The sequence below is a fragment of the Manis javanica genome, chromosome 3, assembly GCF_040802235.1.
Source record: "Manis javanica isolate MJ-LG chromosome 3, MJ_LKY, whole genome shotgun sequence".
Classification (NCBI taxonomy): domain Eukaryota; kingdom Metazoa; phylum Chordata; class Mammalia; order Pholidota; family Manidae; genus Manis; species Manis javanica.
The window spans coordinates 58,705,002-58,718,133 of record NC_133158.1 but is presented as its reverse complement, the minus strand read 5'-3'; the positions used below and the strand labels follow the sequence as shown (position 1 = coordinate 58,718,133).

General features: G+C 51.3%; 1 protein-coding gene across 4 annotated transcripts in view; it reads right to left on the bottom strand.

Moving 5' to 3' along the window:
* Positions 1–663: 663 nt before the first annotated feature.
* SEMA5B (semaphorin 5B) overlaps positions 664–13,132 on the bottom strand; it is a 121,169-nt gene continuing 108,700 nt past the window's right edge. For 2 of the 4 annotated variants that reach the window (XM_073231537.1, XM_073231540.1), the window contains 11 exons: positions 9,247–9,364; positions 8,931–9,112; positions 7,627–7,770; positions 7,284–7,431; positions 6,939–7,164; positions 6,508–6,726; positions 5,856–6,026; positions 5,605–5,754; positions 5,236–5,280; positions 4,595–4,800; positions 664–4,348 (listed from right to left, as the gene is read on the bottom strand). In XM_073231537.1, coding sequence (XP_073087638.1) covers positions 4,190–4,348; positions 4,595–4,800; positions 5,236–5,280; positions 5,605–5,754; positions 5,856–6,026; positions 6,508–6,726; positions 6,939–7,164; positions 7,284–7,431; positions 7,627–7,770; positions 8,931–9,112; positions 9,247–9,364 — 1,768 coding nt within the window. In that variant the 3' untranslated portion in view covers positions 664–4,189. The remainder of the gene's footprint in view (positions 4,349–4,594; positions 4,801–5,235; positions 5,281–5,604; positions 5,755–5,855; positions 6,027–6,507; positions 6,727–6,938; positions 7,165–7,283; positions 7,432–7,626; positions 7,771–8,930; positions 9,113–9,246; positions 9,365–13,132) is intronic. The other 2 variants (XM_073231539.1, XM_073231538.1) reach the window with 2 other exon arrangements.

Below are 13,132 nucleotides of genomic sequence, written 5' to 3'. Positions count from 1 at the left end.
AGAAATGGTCACTCACTAAATATTTTTAAATGAAAATTTAAACAATTGTGTTTTTTGGAGAATGTTTGATATCATGATCTGAGCAATGGATCATCATGAGTCTATACATATGTCAAAATTCATCAAGTTGTACACTAAGGTTTGTGCATTTTATTGTGTGCAACTCAATAAATTTTAAAAAAATTAAGTTGTGCTTTTTTGAAAAGAAAAAAAAATCAAATTGATAACAACACATGGACTGCCTGGGTTGTACTTCTAGCTTCCTCACTGATAGCTGTGTGACTTTGGGCAAGTCATTCAAATTTATTAAGCCTCAGTTTTCTCATCTGTAAATTGGACATTATAGTACCTTCCTCTTAGCATTATTGTGAGAACTGAATAAGGTGTCAGGGCACAGCATTTAGCACTGTGTTGGAGGGGATAGTGTTAGCAGCATTAGCTATCAGGGTTAGTAATAATCAAATGAGAATTCACTGCAGGTGGGACATTTTCCCAGGTTCCTGCACCATAGAAGCTAAGAGTCTTTACTTCTGGAAATTTATCCTAAGGACATAGTCAGAGATATGGATAAGAAGATCCGTAATAGTATTCTTAGGTAAAAAACAAATACTGAAACAAATGAGAATGGTTCAAATAAATTTTGACAGATTTATGTAGTAGAATCATATATCAAATTTTTATAAGATTAGAGTAAATGTATATAATAGAAATAGAATACATAATAGAAATGTTTTAGGTCAGGATTTCTCAACTATTAAGCAAACTTTTGCAAAGTAATCCTTTTTAGTGGTATAAACGAATGAAATATGTAAAAACTGAACTTTCTCTTATTCAAGGGAGGGGGCATGTTGTTACCAGGCAGGAGATTGCAAGATGATTCTTTGAAAAAACAAACCAAACCTAGGGATTCTGAACAGATAAGCCAGCTAGTCATCTGTGCAACAGACCCACAGTGAAGTTTGCTCATTAAGAAGCAGTGCCCAAGTGTCCAATTGACAGAGCTTGAAGGCAGCTTCTAGTGCTTCACTCTTTTTTTTTTCAGTATCATTAATCTACAATTACATGAGCGACATTATGGTTACTAGACTTCCCCCATCACCAAGTCTAGCGCTTCACTATTAAGCAGGAATGGGCAGATAAGGATCACAGACATCAGAGAAAAGGCACCAACATGAAAGATGGACCAAAACAAGTAAACAGAAAAAGAGGAACTCAGTGAAAAGAGACAGTATATACAGAGAAGAGCGTTTCAAAGACAGCATAATTCTTCAGAATCAGCGAAGATGTTGTACTCATGAATTAAGAATAGGGTGCAATAAAAGAACAAATTAAAGCTCTTAGAAATTAGAAAATATGACAGCAGAAAAAAGTAAAAAGATGGAGAGAAATCTGGCTGCTCCAGTCTTACAGTCAGCTGGACAAGGCAGCTATTAAATAACCCTGATAATCACGGGGTCTGTGTCTAAGCTCCCTAGTCATCCAAATAGGCTGCCAGCGCACACCACCTCTGCGGCTGGTAATCCCCATGTCCAGGGCCTCTCTGATTTAATTTCGAGGGAACATACTTCTTGCCTTCAGGGGAGACAGAGGAGTGATGGCCTAGCTTCAGTGTGGAGAGTGAAGACTACCTGAGGGTCTAGCCGAAGCTTAACACACAGGTTTTCAACCAACCCCTCATTTTCAGGCTCCCACCTTAACTCCACCCTCCTTGATATTTTGTTCCTCCAATTTCTGGTTCTTTCTAAAATTGCTTGAGTGCTTAGGTTTGACCTGGATCCACTCCATTGGATGACTGTTGTTCCTTCCTTTGCTTCCATCTTCACGTGTTATGAGATTACAGATACATAGTAGTTTTATTGAAAATAGTGAAAGAGCTTTCATTTTTAATATAACTGTGATTGCATTTTTGGTTTCCTGTATCCTGTAAAATTTCTGCAGTGGAAACTTATTACTTTAGTAAGGAATACACACACATGCACAGCAATCTAAGACAGGAAGACCCAAGGAGGCCTGCACCTTCCTGCAGAGCCTTGTCTTCCACACCACAGCTTCCGGACACCATGCACTCATCCATGGGGCCTCAAGCACCTGCCAGAGCTTCCTCATCTCTGGGCCAGCCCTGGTTTGGGAGCAGCCTTTGCTAATCATGCAAGCTAACCTTCATGCAGCATAGATTCCTTCATACTTCCAAGCGGTCATGCCTCCAGAGCAACCATTTTTATCAAGACAATTCTGTGTATGTGTGTGGTATTTTGCCATGGTATCCACAGCTTTCCTTTCCTGCAGATGCCATTCTAGTCAACAGGGAGTGGGCATTACCTGGAAACTCTCCATTACTGCTTCGTACAGACCTGGCTAGTCTTTCCCCTTGGACATACATTAGCGGCCCTTGTGAAGCAGGCACCCTAGGCCCTCGAATTCCCTGTAACTTCTCTGGCTCTCCCAGATCTTAGAGCATCAGAGACCCCAAGATCTAACATACCTCCACATCCCCCCACAAGCTCTGGACTCATATAAGGCTAACAGGCACCTAGCTGTGGAAATTCTCCTGTGTCCCCTGAGCTCTCTCTGACTGGGCTCCATGCTGGCCTGAGGACACTGCCATCTCAGTTGTCCCAGTAAGAACCAGGGACTCCGGACACATGGGGTGGGGAGGGGGAAATGTGCTTTTCCTCCTCATCACCAGCAGGATCACAGGCTATGCAGCCTGACCTATGAGATTTTGTTAGGAATCCTATGAGAATTGATCTACTCAATTGAGCCAGGAAATTGCTCTCTAAATTTAACATGCCCATCAATCTCCTCCCAAATGGTAGCACTGATTTGGTGGGTTGAGGCTTCAAGGTTATCTTTATTTAATCCCGGAAAAACTATACTGGGCTTCCCCCACCTCACAGGTTTACTCATTTCTCAATCAATTTTGGTTTTATTAAATTCAGCATTGTAAATACCTCATAAAATAACCCTCATCAATCATCTGCTCTGGACTCACACTTTTCCCCTTTGGAGCTGTTGCCTGGCAGGGTGCTAAGGGAACAGACAGAAACCTCTCCTGCGATGATGCCTTTGGTGTATCCTGTGTCCTTACTTGTGAATTTGCTCCTAATCTCTTTCCCAAAAAGGGTTTACGGCAACATGTGTGTACATATACTCACAAATGGAAAGACACCCACTATTCAAGTCAACCCTACTCGGACCATTTCCTCCAGCCTGAGAAGACCATCTAGCACCTCTCAGGCATCACTCTGATTGATTAGGCCATGCCAAGAGGAGCCCACACACACAGGCATGAAGACAACGTTACATTTGGAGACTGGTTATCATTTTTAATTAATAATGCCACAGCCCGACATCCCTCTTGCTGCTGTAGCAGATGGCATTGCGTGTGTACGTGCACTCCTGATGAGAGGCCAGCAGAGACTCCCAAGCAGATCTCAGCCAACAGCTATGTTGAGCAGCACATAGAAGACAGCCTCCACAGCAGCTTGGAAGCTGGACTTCTGCCTCCCTTTATCCTGGGCCACCTTTCAGGCAAAGCTGCCTGTGCCAGCCCAGATTAAAGGGCTTCTCAGCAAAGATCAGTTTCCAGTCCCCAGTCCTCACCACCTCTGACCACAGGGATGTCCCTGGGCAAAGTACAGACTGCTAGGCAAAGGCAGAGACCTGGGCCAAGCTTGGTCCCCATGCCACACTGGGGCAGCATCACAATGGCCCAGCCCTGGGCAGAGAATCCAGAGCTACCAGGGCCATTTGATTAGTAGCTTTCAGAGATAATCAGGATGTAGCCAGGCCCTTCCTGGGGCCAGCCAGAGAGAGGCAGACTTGGCTTGTGATGGCCACACAGGCCACCATTTCCAACCCAAACCTAAGAGTCTGCCTTTCTGTCATCTCCACTCTCCAACTGCTCACACGGCCTTTAGGTCCAGAGTGCAGACATGGCAGGGGAGACCAGCATGGTGGTGGGTCACAAGGAAGCCATGAGAGGCCCAGCTGTGCCAGCCCAAGGCCAGCCCTCTCCCCCATGGTCACTGTCAACGAGAGCTGTCTCAAACCAGATGGGACCCCCACAAGGCCAGGCAGCAAGTTCCTGGCCTAGTGCAGAGGGAGGACACTGAACTGGCTCCACTGTCCCAGCTCCACCTGTTCTGTGCCTCGGAAGCCAAGGAGCCAAGTCCCCAGGACGGTGGTATCAGCTGTTGGGGAAGCACCGTTGTCCAGGTGAGGCCTCGGGCCGGAAGCTGTGTTTGTTCAGTGGGCTTGGGTAGTAGGTGGTTGTGTACACATTGGTCTGCTGCAGTGGGTAGAAGTTGGCTCTGTCATCAGGAATCAGGTTATTCTTGTTCAGGGTCTATGGGAGAAGAAGGAAGGAACCAGAGAGGAAGGGGTGAAGGGAGAGATGGGCAAAGGGGACAAGCCAAGGCATGGAGATCAGAAAGCAGCCAACGAAGGAACATTCTGGGGCTGACACAGTGTCCTGCTCACACCACCACCATTCCCTCCCAAGTGCCCAGCGCAGTTATGCCTTATGCTCTGTTTAGGGCCAGAACCACTGCACCCTTCACCCAGCCCTTTGCTTCTCCCAGAGGGCTCCCACCTTGAACTCCATGGGTGTGTACTTCTCGTTCTTGGGGGTGCCCCCACCCTTGTAGTGCAGGTGGTTGGGAGTGGCAGGATGGACGAGTGTGGATTCCTGAGACTGGCGCTGGCAGTGCTGGCAAGACAGGTACACCGCCAAGGTGAGCAGCCCAGACCCCAGGAAGCAGGAGACACCCGTGGCTACCAGGTGAATGAGACTGAACCCTAGGAGACGAAGAGGCAAGCAGTAAGGAAAAGGCCATTGTGAAGGGGAGAGACTCCCCACTGCCTCCCAAAAGGAGGCACTGAAACAGACGAGAAAGGGCTTTGAGGCCAGAGCCAACAGAAAAGGGAGGCTGGGCAGCCTGCTCCCAGAAGCCTCTCTCAAGGGACCACCTGTGACTTGGGTCAGTGGAAGGGACCAGAGGGTGTGCAGTTTTGTGAGTCCTTCTGAATACAGACTTCACCACTGTCCTCTAGTCGGGAGGCATGGCGAGAACTGCCTAGACCCTCTTACATAGTCTAAAGCAGCGGGGGCCTCAATAAGAGTTATGTGTCTGGAGCAAGAAGTGGAGACTACAGATCTCAGGGTAGGTGGGGGTCTGCCTTGAGGTTAAGGGGTAGAAGGACAGCAGTGTGAGCGGAGCAGGTCCCTTTTACCTCCACAGCCAGTCACCTCCTCCACGCTGGAGGCAGGCAAGATCACTGCAGGAAGACAAGTGGAGAGGCTGTTAGCAACAGGGAGGAGGGGAAAGGGGCTACTCCAGAGCTACGTGTGCTTCTGGGGAGACCCCTGGGTCAGCACTGAGCTGTGGGACTGGGCCTGGGGGGCCTCCATTCCCCTGTCTTGACCTAGACCCGACCTCGAAGGAGGGTCAGCCGGAGGAGAAGTGGCAAATGCCCGAAGTGTGGGCACCTCCCCCTGATGTTTCATCCTGCACCCTCCCTCCAGAATACTTCAGAAAGAAAAGGAGGTTGGGTGCTCAGGGAGGGAAAGGCTGGTGTGAAGGTACAGGCTCGAGGACCTACCGGGAATCTCACTGTAGGGGCAGGGGCGGCTCTGGCTGCCGTTCCCAGCACAAGTGCTGGGCCCTGGGACGAGCTCCTCACAGCGCCGGCTGCGGCTTTGGACTCCGTCCTCAGCACATGAACTCCACTCAGACCACGGCGACCAGCCTTCTGTGGGTGGTGGGTTGGGATGAGTTAACTGCCCTGGGAGCCCCTAGTTGGGGTAGGTGGGCTCCATGGTGCTCCCAGCCCCTGCTAGATGCACTCAGTACCTGGGCAGGCCTGTGTGGCACACAGTGCCTCCTCCGTGTGCAGCCCGAGACAGATATCCTCGCCTGGGGAGGGTGCGGGGCTGGTGCAGGACCGTGTGCGTTGGTAGTGGCCGCCACCACAGGAGGCTGAGCATGGGGACCATGACGTCCAGCAGGACCAGGCACCCCGCACTGCAAGGGGAATGGGGTGTGTGAAGGAGGGCTGCAGGAGTAGGCAGCCCCCAAGACAGTTTTCTGCTCCATCCCAGCCTAGGCCACTCTGCCCCGGGTTACACCGACCTTAACAACTGCCCCACTCCCACAGCCCCCTGTTCAGGAGTGCTCCTATCCCCTTGGAGGTGGCAGGGGGAAATGCAGGCTGCAGAGGAGACCTCAAAAACCAGCTCCACCTCAAATCATGCTCCTTACCTGGCTAGCCCATTAGGGAGAAATAAGTGATGCAGAGGGTGGGCAACAGGCCCTGATGCACGGGAGTAGCTACCGTGACCTTGATAAGGCAACAAAATGCTCTGGGGCTCCTTGCACATAATTGGCAGGGAGAAGAGGGCCCTGGGGAATGAGGTGTAGCCTGGATAGGCTTGGGCATCTCCTAGATAGGGGGCGCTCGGGACGGGGTTTTCTCTGGGCCAAGATTTCCCAGGCGCAGGGTTACCTGGACAGGCCTGGGGGTTGCAATCCTGGTACTCATTGGCGTCGCCCACGCAGGGCAGGCCACCGTTGCGGGGCTCCGGGTTGGTGCACGTTCTCTTGCGGAAGCGGAAACCCAGCTCGCAGTCGCGGGAGCAGGACGACCACGGGACCCAGGCCGCCCAGCCCCCACTCACTGTGTGCGGGGAGGTGACCCCGTTGCGCAGGAGATCCTCCACCAGGGCTGGGGGTGGGGGGTCTAACCTCAGCCATGAGCGTCCCCAACAGGCCTTCTTCCAAACCGCGCCTGCCACTGGCTGCCCCCAACCCTAAGATCCCCGCCTACCGGCTTTCATTCCCAGCACCCCCCCTTCCGCCCTCACCCGACACACACACCTGCCCATCGCTCTGGGCTTGGGAAGGAGGGTGGCGGGTGGGGAAGGCACGAGGCAGTACCGTCTGTGTCGCAGGCTCCCGAGCCGTCCGCTGGGCAGGTTCTGGTCTCGGTCCGCCTCCTGCCAAACTGCAGGCCGTGGGGGTCGGGCAGGGGCGCGCGGCACGTGAAGCGGAAGCGCTGCTCCTGCCGCGCCCCGCCCTGAGTCACGTTCACCGGCAGCCACGGTGTCCACGGCGTGTTGCGCCGCACCTCGGGGCAGCCCTCTGGGTTGCACGTCTTGAACTCCTGCGAGATGGGAGGGGGTGCTGCTTCAAAGCTGTGCAGCCCCATCCCTGGCCTGCCCTCCCCTCAGCTACAGGTCTCCTGTCCCGCCGCTCGCCACGCGCCCTCGCCCCGGCCCTCACCACGCCGCAGCCGGGGCAGGAGTTGCCGTTCTCACAGGCTCGACGCCGCGACTGCACGCCGCCTCCACAGTTGCTGCTGCACTTGCTCCAGGAGCCCCAGGACGCCCAGAAGATGGGCACGGGACACGGTGTGTTCTCGTTACAGAACCTGGGGAAGAAGGGTTTGTGGGGGCAGTAGCCAGCACTCTAGGGAGCAAGCACCCCCTTCCCTAATAAGAGGTCACTGGCAGTGCAAGCCTGGGAAGGACAAAGGTCCACTGGATCATCTGAACCATCCAGGCCACTTTCTAGAGAGCCTGGCAAGTCAGGAACCTCACAGACTTCCAGCCACACCCTAGCTCACCGCTCCTCCCGGCTCTTGCCCACGCAGATGCGGCCCCCATGACGGGGAGCAGGGTTGTTGCAATTTCGCTGGCGGACCTGGAATCCAATCCCACAGGAGGTGCTGCACAGGGCCCACGATGACCACGGGGTCCATGCCCCATTCCTGGTGGAGTCGAGGGGACAGAGACAGATGACCTTTTGAGTCCTGGCTTCTCATTGAGTCCTGGCTTCTCAGATCTAGTCTACATCTGTGCAGGTGGAATTTGTCTTGTTGTAAGGAAGTGCTAAACAGTGACACAGAAAGTATCAGCTCCTAATCTGGCCCTCTCAGGCAGACTCATTCATCTCTTCGTTTGTTCATCCACTCCTCAAACATGTATTGAGAGCCTTCTTCCATGTATCAGGCTGTGCCCAGGCACAGAGATAGGACATGGCCTCTACTCACAGGAGTAAAAGGACACATTCCCTAGAGAAGGCTTTTTCCAATTGCCTTTTCCAATCTGCAGTCTTTGTGTCAATCCCTTTGGCCACCTCTTGTGCTCAAACCCATGCTCTCTCCCTATTACACCACGTGCTTTGTTCCAACCTCGGTCACTATGGTCTGTGTTGACTCTAATTTTCAAATTCTATTTCTACCACTTACTGGCTGCCTAAGCTTGGGCAAGGTACTGAAACCTTCTGTACCTTATAATGCTCTTATCTTTAAAGTAAGGATAATGATCACATTCCTACCCAGGAGGTTGTTGTGACAGTGAATTAATAAATTTATATAGAGCTAAGTTATTGTAAGAGTGTCTAGAACTACAGTTTAGTAATTAGGGAGTCCCTGGGTACTAGGAAGTATGCAAGCACTTTTTATGTAGTATCTCATTTAACTTTCCCACCAACTCTTGGGGTGGGTACTTAACCCTCATTTAGAGAAGGTCAGGGTAGTTAGGTGGCTTGACCGAGATCACACCTCCAGACAGATGCAATCCAGGATTGGTGCCAGGTCTGCCTGTTTTATCACCATCCCTGCTGTGCTCATGTTTGCTATGGGCAAGACTTATGGAAGCTAGTCTGCCCTGGGGTGCCTCCCATGCCTGTCCAGACTTTCTCTTGGTATCAAGAGCCCCACAAAGCAGCACCTTCCCTCCTGTTAGAGTGGGAAAACCCCAGGGCTCATGCTGTCTGCCTCAGACTTCAGCTACCTGTCCAGTCTCCTGCACATCCCTAAAGGGCTTCCGTCCCTTAGTGAGAACATGGCTGGGGATGCCCCATTTCCTCTATCCCCCCCGAGCCAGTCCAGGGCAGCCACTGTGCAGGTCTGGTATCCTCACATACCTGGAACAGTTGGCAATGTGGATGGCTGGCCCCAGGCAATCTCGGCCCCCACAGCGGGGTCGGGGGGAGTCGCAGGCTCGCGCCCGACACAGGCAAGAGCCTGAGTCGTCCCCATCTAAGTGGTCACATGGTTGCCATGGTGACCACTGGCCAAAGGCCCCATCCTGAGTCACATTCCGCACCTGCAGACACACATCGGGGCAGGACCCTGTCAAACAGGCAGGGGTAGGAAGGCATGAGGTCCCAGGGGGTGTGGGGAGTCACAGCCTGAACTGGGGGAAGAGGTCCAGGATGGGTAGCATGAAGCAGTTCTCACAGGACATGCTGTGATGCTCTGGGTCCAGAGGCTCATGTTGGAGCTGTCCTCAAGTGAGCTGCAACGCTGCTGCTTCCCGTCCCAGCCGCAGTATGGGTCCCGGGACCCCAGGCATGCCCTGCCAGACAGACATCATGAGACAGAAGCCCACCAGCCTCCCAGCCTCACCTGCATCCCAAGAACTAACTACCTGGCTGCTCCTCTCTAGTCACCTCTTTCCATCCCATTGCCTTCCATAATAATACTTGAGTTCATTGAGCACATACTGTGTGCCAGGCATCATTTTAAGCACTTTACAAGAATAAATTAATGTAACACAACAATCCAGTGAGGAAGCTACTGTTATACTCATGTTCTATGAAAGAAACCCAGAGGGCTGACCAAGGACTCAAACGTCCCCCTTCAGAGCCCACACACTTCACCTTGCATTCCCCGAGTCTGGGCGTCCCACACTCCTCATCGAGGCCACAGGAGAGGATGTGGTGAACAGAAATCCAAAGTCCTAGGACCTCCCTGCCCAACACTACAATTATAGAGTCATGAAACATTGGTGATGTAAAGGACCTAGAGATGATCTGGTCTGGCGGTTCTCATCCCTGGCTGTACCTTAGAATCACTAAAAATTTTAAAAATTCTGCCTGTGCCCAAGAATCTCAGGATGGGAAGGTTTTTAAAAGTTCTAGGGTGGTTCTAATGGGAGCCAGGCTGAGAATCACTAGGATCCATAATACAACCTTTTCATTGTACAAAGTAAGAAACAGTCATAGAGAAGGGAGGACAAAGTCCCCCAAGATCTCACAATTGTACATGGCAGAGTGGGGCTTGAACCTAGAGCTCCCCCGCCACACTTCCCCCACCAACTCTCCTGCCTCCAGCTAGAGGCTGTGTCTGACTTCACACACTGAGTGAACATGGGCCCATGCCTCAAAACATAGGCGCAGGTTCAGGGGACACCTTGGCATAGTCCAAGGTCACCCAGGGCATCCACATGTGTTTGTATTTCTCAGTGGCAGGAATCAGATTCCAGTGTGTCAACATCATGAGAATGAGCTCAGGCTTCCAGGAAAGGGGTCCTATCCCTGGCCTCCCTTCCCAGGCCCCCAGGGCAGGTCTACCTGCAGTAACCCAGAAAAGATAATGGTTCACACACAAGTGCATGCGCCAAACGCCTCTACTTTTCATATCCTAGGGGTCCTCTCTTCCCCTTCCCTTTCTGACTTATTCATTGTATTATTTACAGTTTTGAACAAAAAAATTAAATCTCTACTGGGAAGACTTCAAGGAAGAGAAAAAGAGTATGGGAATTACGAAATCAGGATTTGCTGTCCATTGCTAAGTAAATATCAGATTCTGGGGCCTGAAGGAAGTTTTCTCCAACACCCCGACAACCCACTGCCAACCTCAGGGGATATCCTGGGTCCCTCCTGCCCTGTTTTTCCAGCTTCTGCCCCTCTGGCCAGGCCTGGCTGCTCCACAGCAGTGAGCCTCCTGGACAGGGTCTGGAGAGAACTCTGGGAGCTGGGGCAGAAACTGGAGGTTCCAAGCTCAGCAGGCTTCTGATGGAGAAGGGCTGGGCCGCAGAAGGTGTGGGAGCCCCTGCTCTGACGTGAGCCTGCAGAGGGATTTTCCACGGGCTGCAGGGGCCAAGGATGCCGAGCACTAAAGGGATACACAGAGGGATCAAGGGGTTGCCCCTTTTTTGCTGTCTCCAGGATAGAATCTTTTTTTTTCCTCCTGAAGCTTCAGGGAGAGTCAGGTGAGAGTGGGGTTCTTTATTTTCAGTGAATTCAGCAGACCAAGTCAGGCTCCAGAGAGAAAAGAGGTTATATTAGAGACCTCACAAAGAAAACGGTGGGGCTTCCCCTTGTCACCTGAGGTGGAAGAAGGCAATGCTGTCCCTTGCTTGGGCAGCCCATGACCTCATAGGAGGGCCCTCACTGACACTTGGAGTTTTAATAGGAGAGGCACCAGCAAGCACACTGGCCCACCAGGAATCCAGGACACTTACTGTTGCTCAAGAACACTCACTGTTTCTATGTTATTCACTCAAGGACAATTCGTGTAAACTACAATATAAGGGTGCTCATATTTTCATCTGGGATCAATGGTTTGATTTGGGACTGTTTCATGAGCAGAATGAATTAGACGAGATATCATGGGATGATCACAACACATGGGCAAAGTAGTTCCAGCAAACTGTGGTTTTAAGATTCTGCTCACTGGCTAACAATTGGACCACATTTGTTGTCAGCAAATTCAACCAATCAGAACTCAGTAAAGCCCACTCCTGAGTGGAGTCCCTCAACTTTCAGAAAGGGGTATTAGACTTCAGAAGCAGCTGACATGGCATTTTATAAGAAACATAAATTAAGTGAACAAAAAGGAGAATGAGCCATGACTAGTGATGAGTAATGATAATAAATAAGATTTTATCTATCAAGAACAAATATCTGCCAGTAAAGAAAATGGGTAAGAGCAGAAAATTTAAATTGGTTTACCCAAGATAAAAGCAGAAGATTCTTGAGGAATGCAATGTGCCTCACGCTACTGCTTTCATCCAGGGCCTAACCAGTTCTAGAACAGTTGTTCCCAGTCTTGACTGCAAATTAGAGTCTCCTAGAGGATCTTCTGAAAAGCTTAGGCAAACAAAACAAAAAACCTGCCTGTACCTGGGCCTTTTGGACTGGAGTAGGCCCAGGCCCTGGAAACTTTTAAACACTTCCCAGGTGATTCTAATGCACATCTGAGAAATGCTGCTCCAGGGCCACATTCCTCGGGGTTCCCAGACCAAGACATGAAGTGCTTTGTCTTTCCAATCCACGACAGAATAAGAAAGGAGAGAAGGCAAACACAGAGTAGATGCTAGCCCCAGCCCCCACTCAGGCTCCCTTATCCTCAGTTCTCCCAGAGAAGAAGGGGGAGATCAGATTCTCCAGACACACCTGCCTGCCTGGGCCCTGGCCTTGGTCGCCTGAGTGAGCCCATGAGACTCCCCGGGGGTCAGCACCTGAGTTCTCTGCTTCTCCACATTCCCTGCTTTTGGCCAAAGGCCCCTCTGAAGCCTACAGGGCAGGGGATGTTCTTAAGAAAATTGAAGCTCCAGGAGTCAAAATGTGTCTGACGGCAGGAATGGAGGGCAGTTTACAGTTCCTTTCATAAAAACAGTCATTAGACCAGTAATATCTCACCATGCCTTGTCTACTGCAATGTCTCAAGCAGCCATCACCAGAGGGAACAGGTTCATTCCATAGGCTCAGGGGCAGGACAGAGATGGATGGTGGAAGCTGCAAGCAAGTGGATTCCTGTGCTGTGTAGCAACAGCTCTCGCAATGGGAGCTGTCCAGCATACAGCTCAGTAGCCAGTGGCCATTACTTAAGATGGCACAGGGAGGGAGGTCAGGAGGAGATACTCTGAGCCTCCTTCCTGAGTGAGCCTCCCTCTAGCGCAGCATGAAAGGCATGCTGAAAAAATGCAGGAGGCGGTTCATGCATAAAACCTGGCCTTGCAGAGAGCCAATGAGTGGTTCATTCCCTTTGATTCCCCTCCCGTGAACCCTGGTCTCTCCTGCCAGGCCAGGGTCCTGGTTGTGCCCCATGAGACCGATATTTGTCTGAGTGAAAAGAGGGGACCTGGATTCTGGGCAGAGGAGGAGGCCTGAAGGGGCCTCTGCTTTCCCACCCTTATCCTCCTGCCAGCTTTGGAAGGAGTGAGGAAAAAAGCATGAAATATCTAACCTAGGACACAGTAAAACCCTGTGATAACCCACCCCACAACAGCACAAATTCTGATACAGTGTGACAGGCAGCTGACTCCCAGACTGGAGTGCACAGTTTGGTGGCTGCACGGGCTCACTCTGGACATTTACTGACTTTGTGATAATGAGAC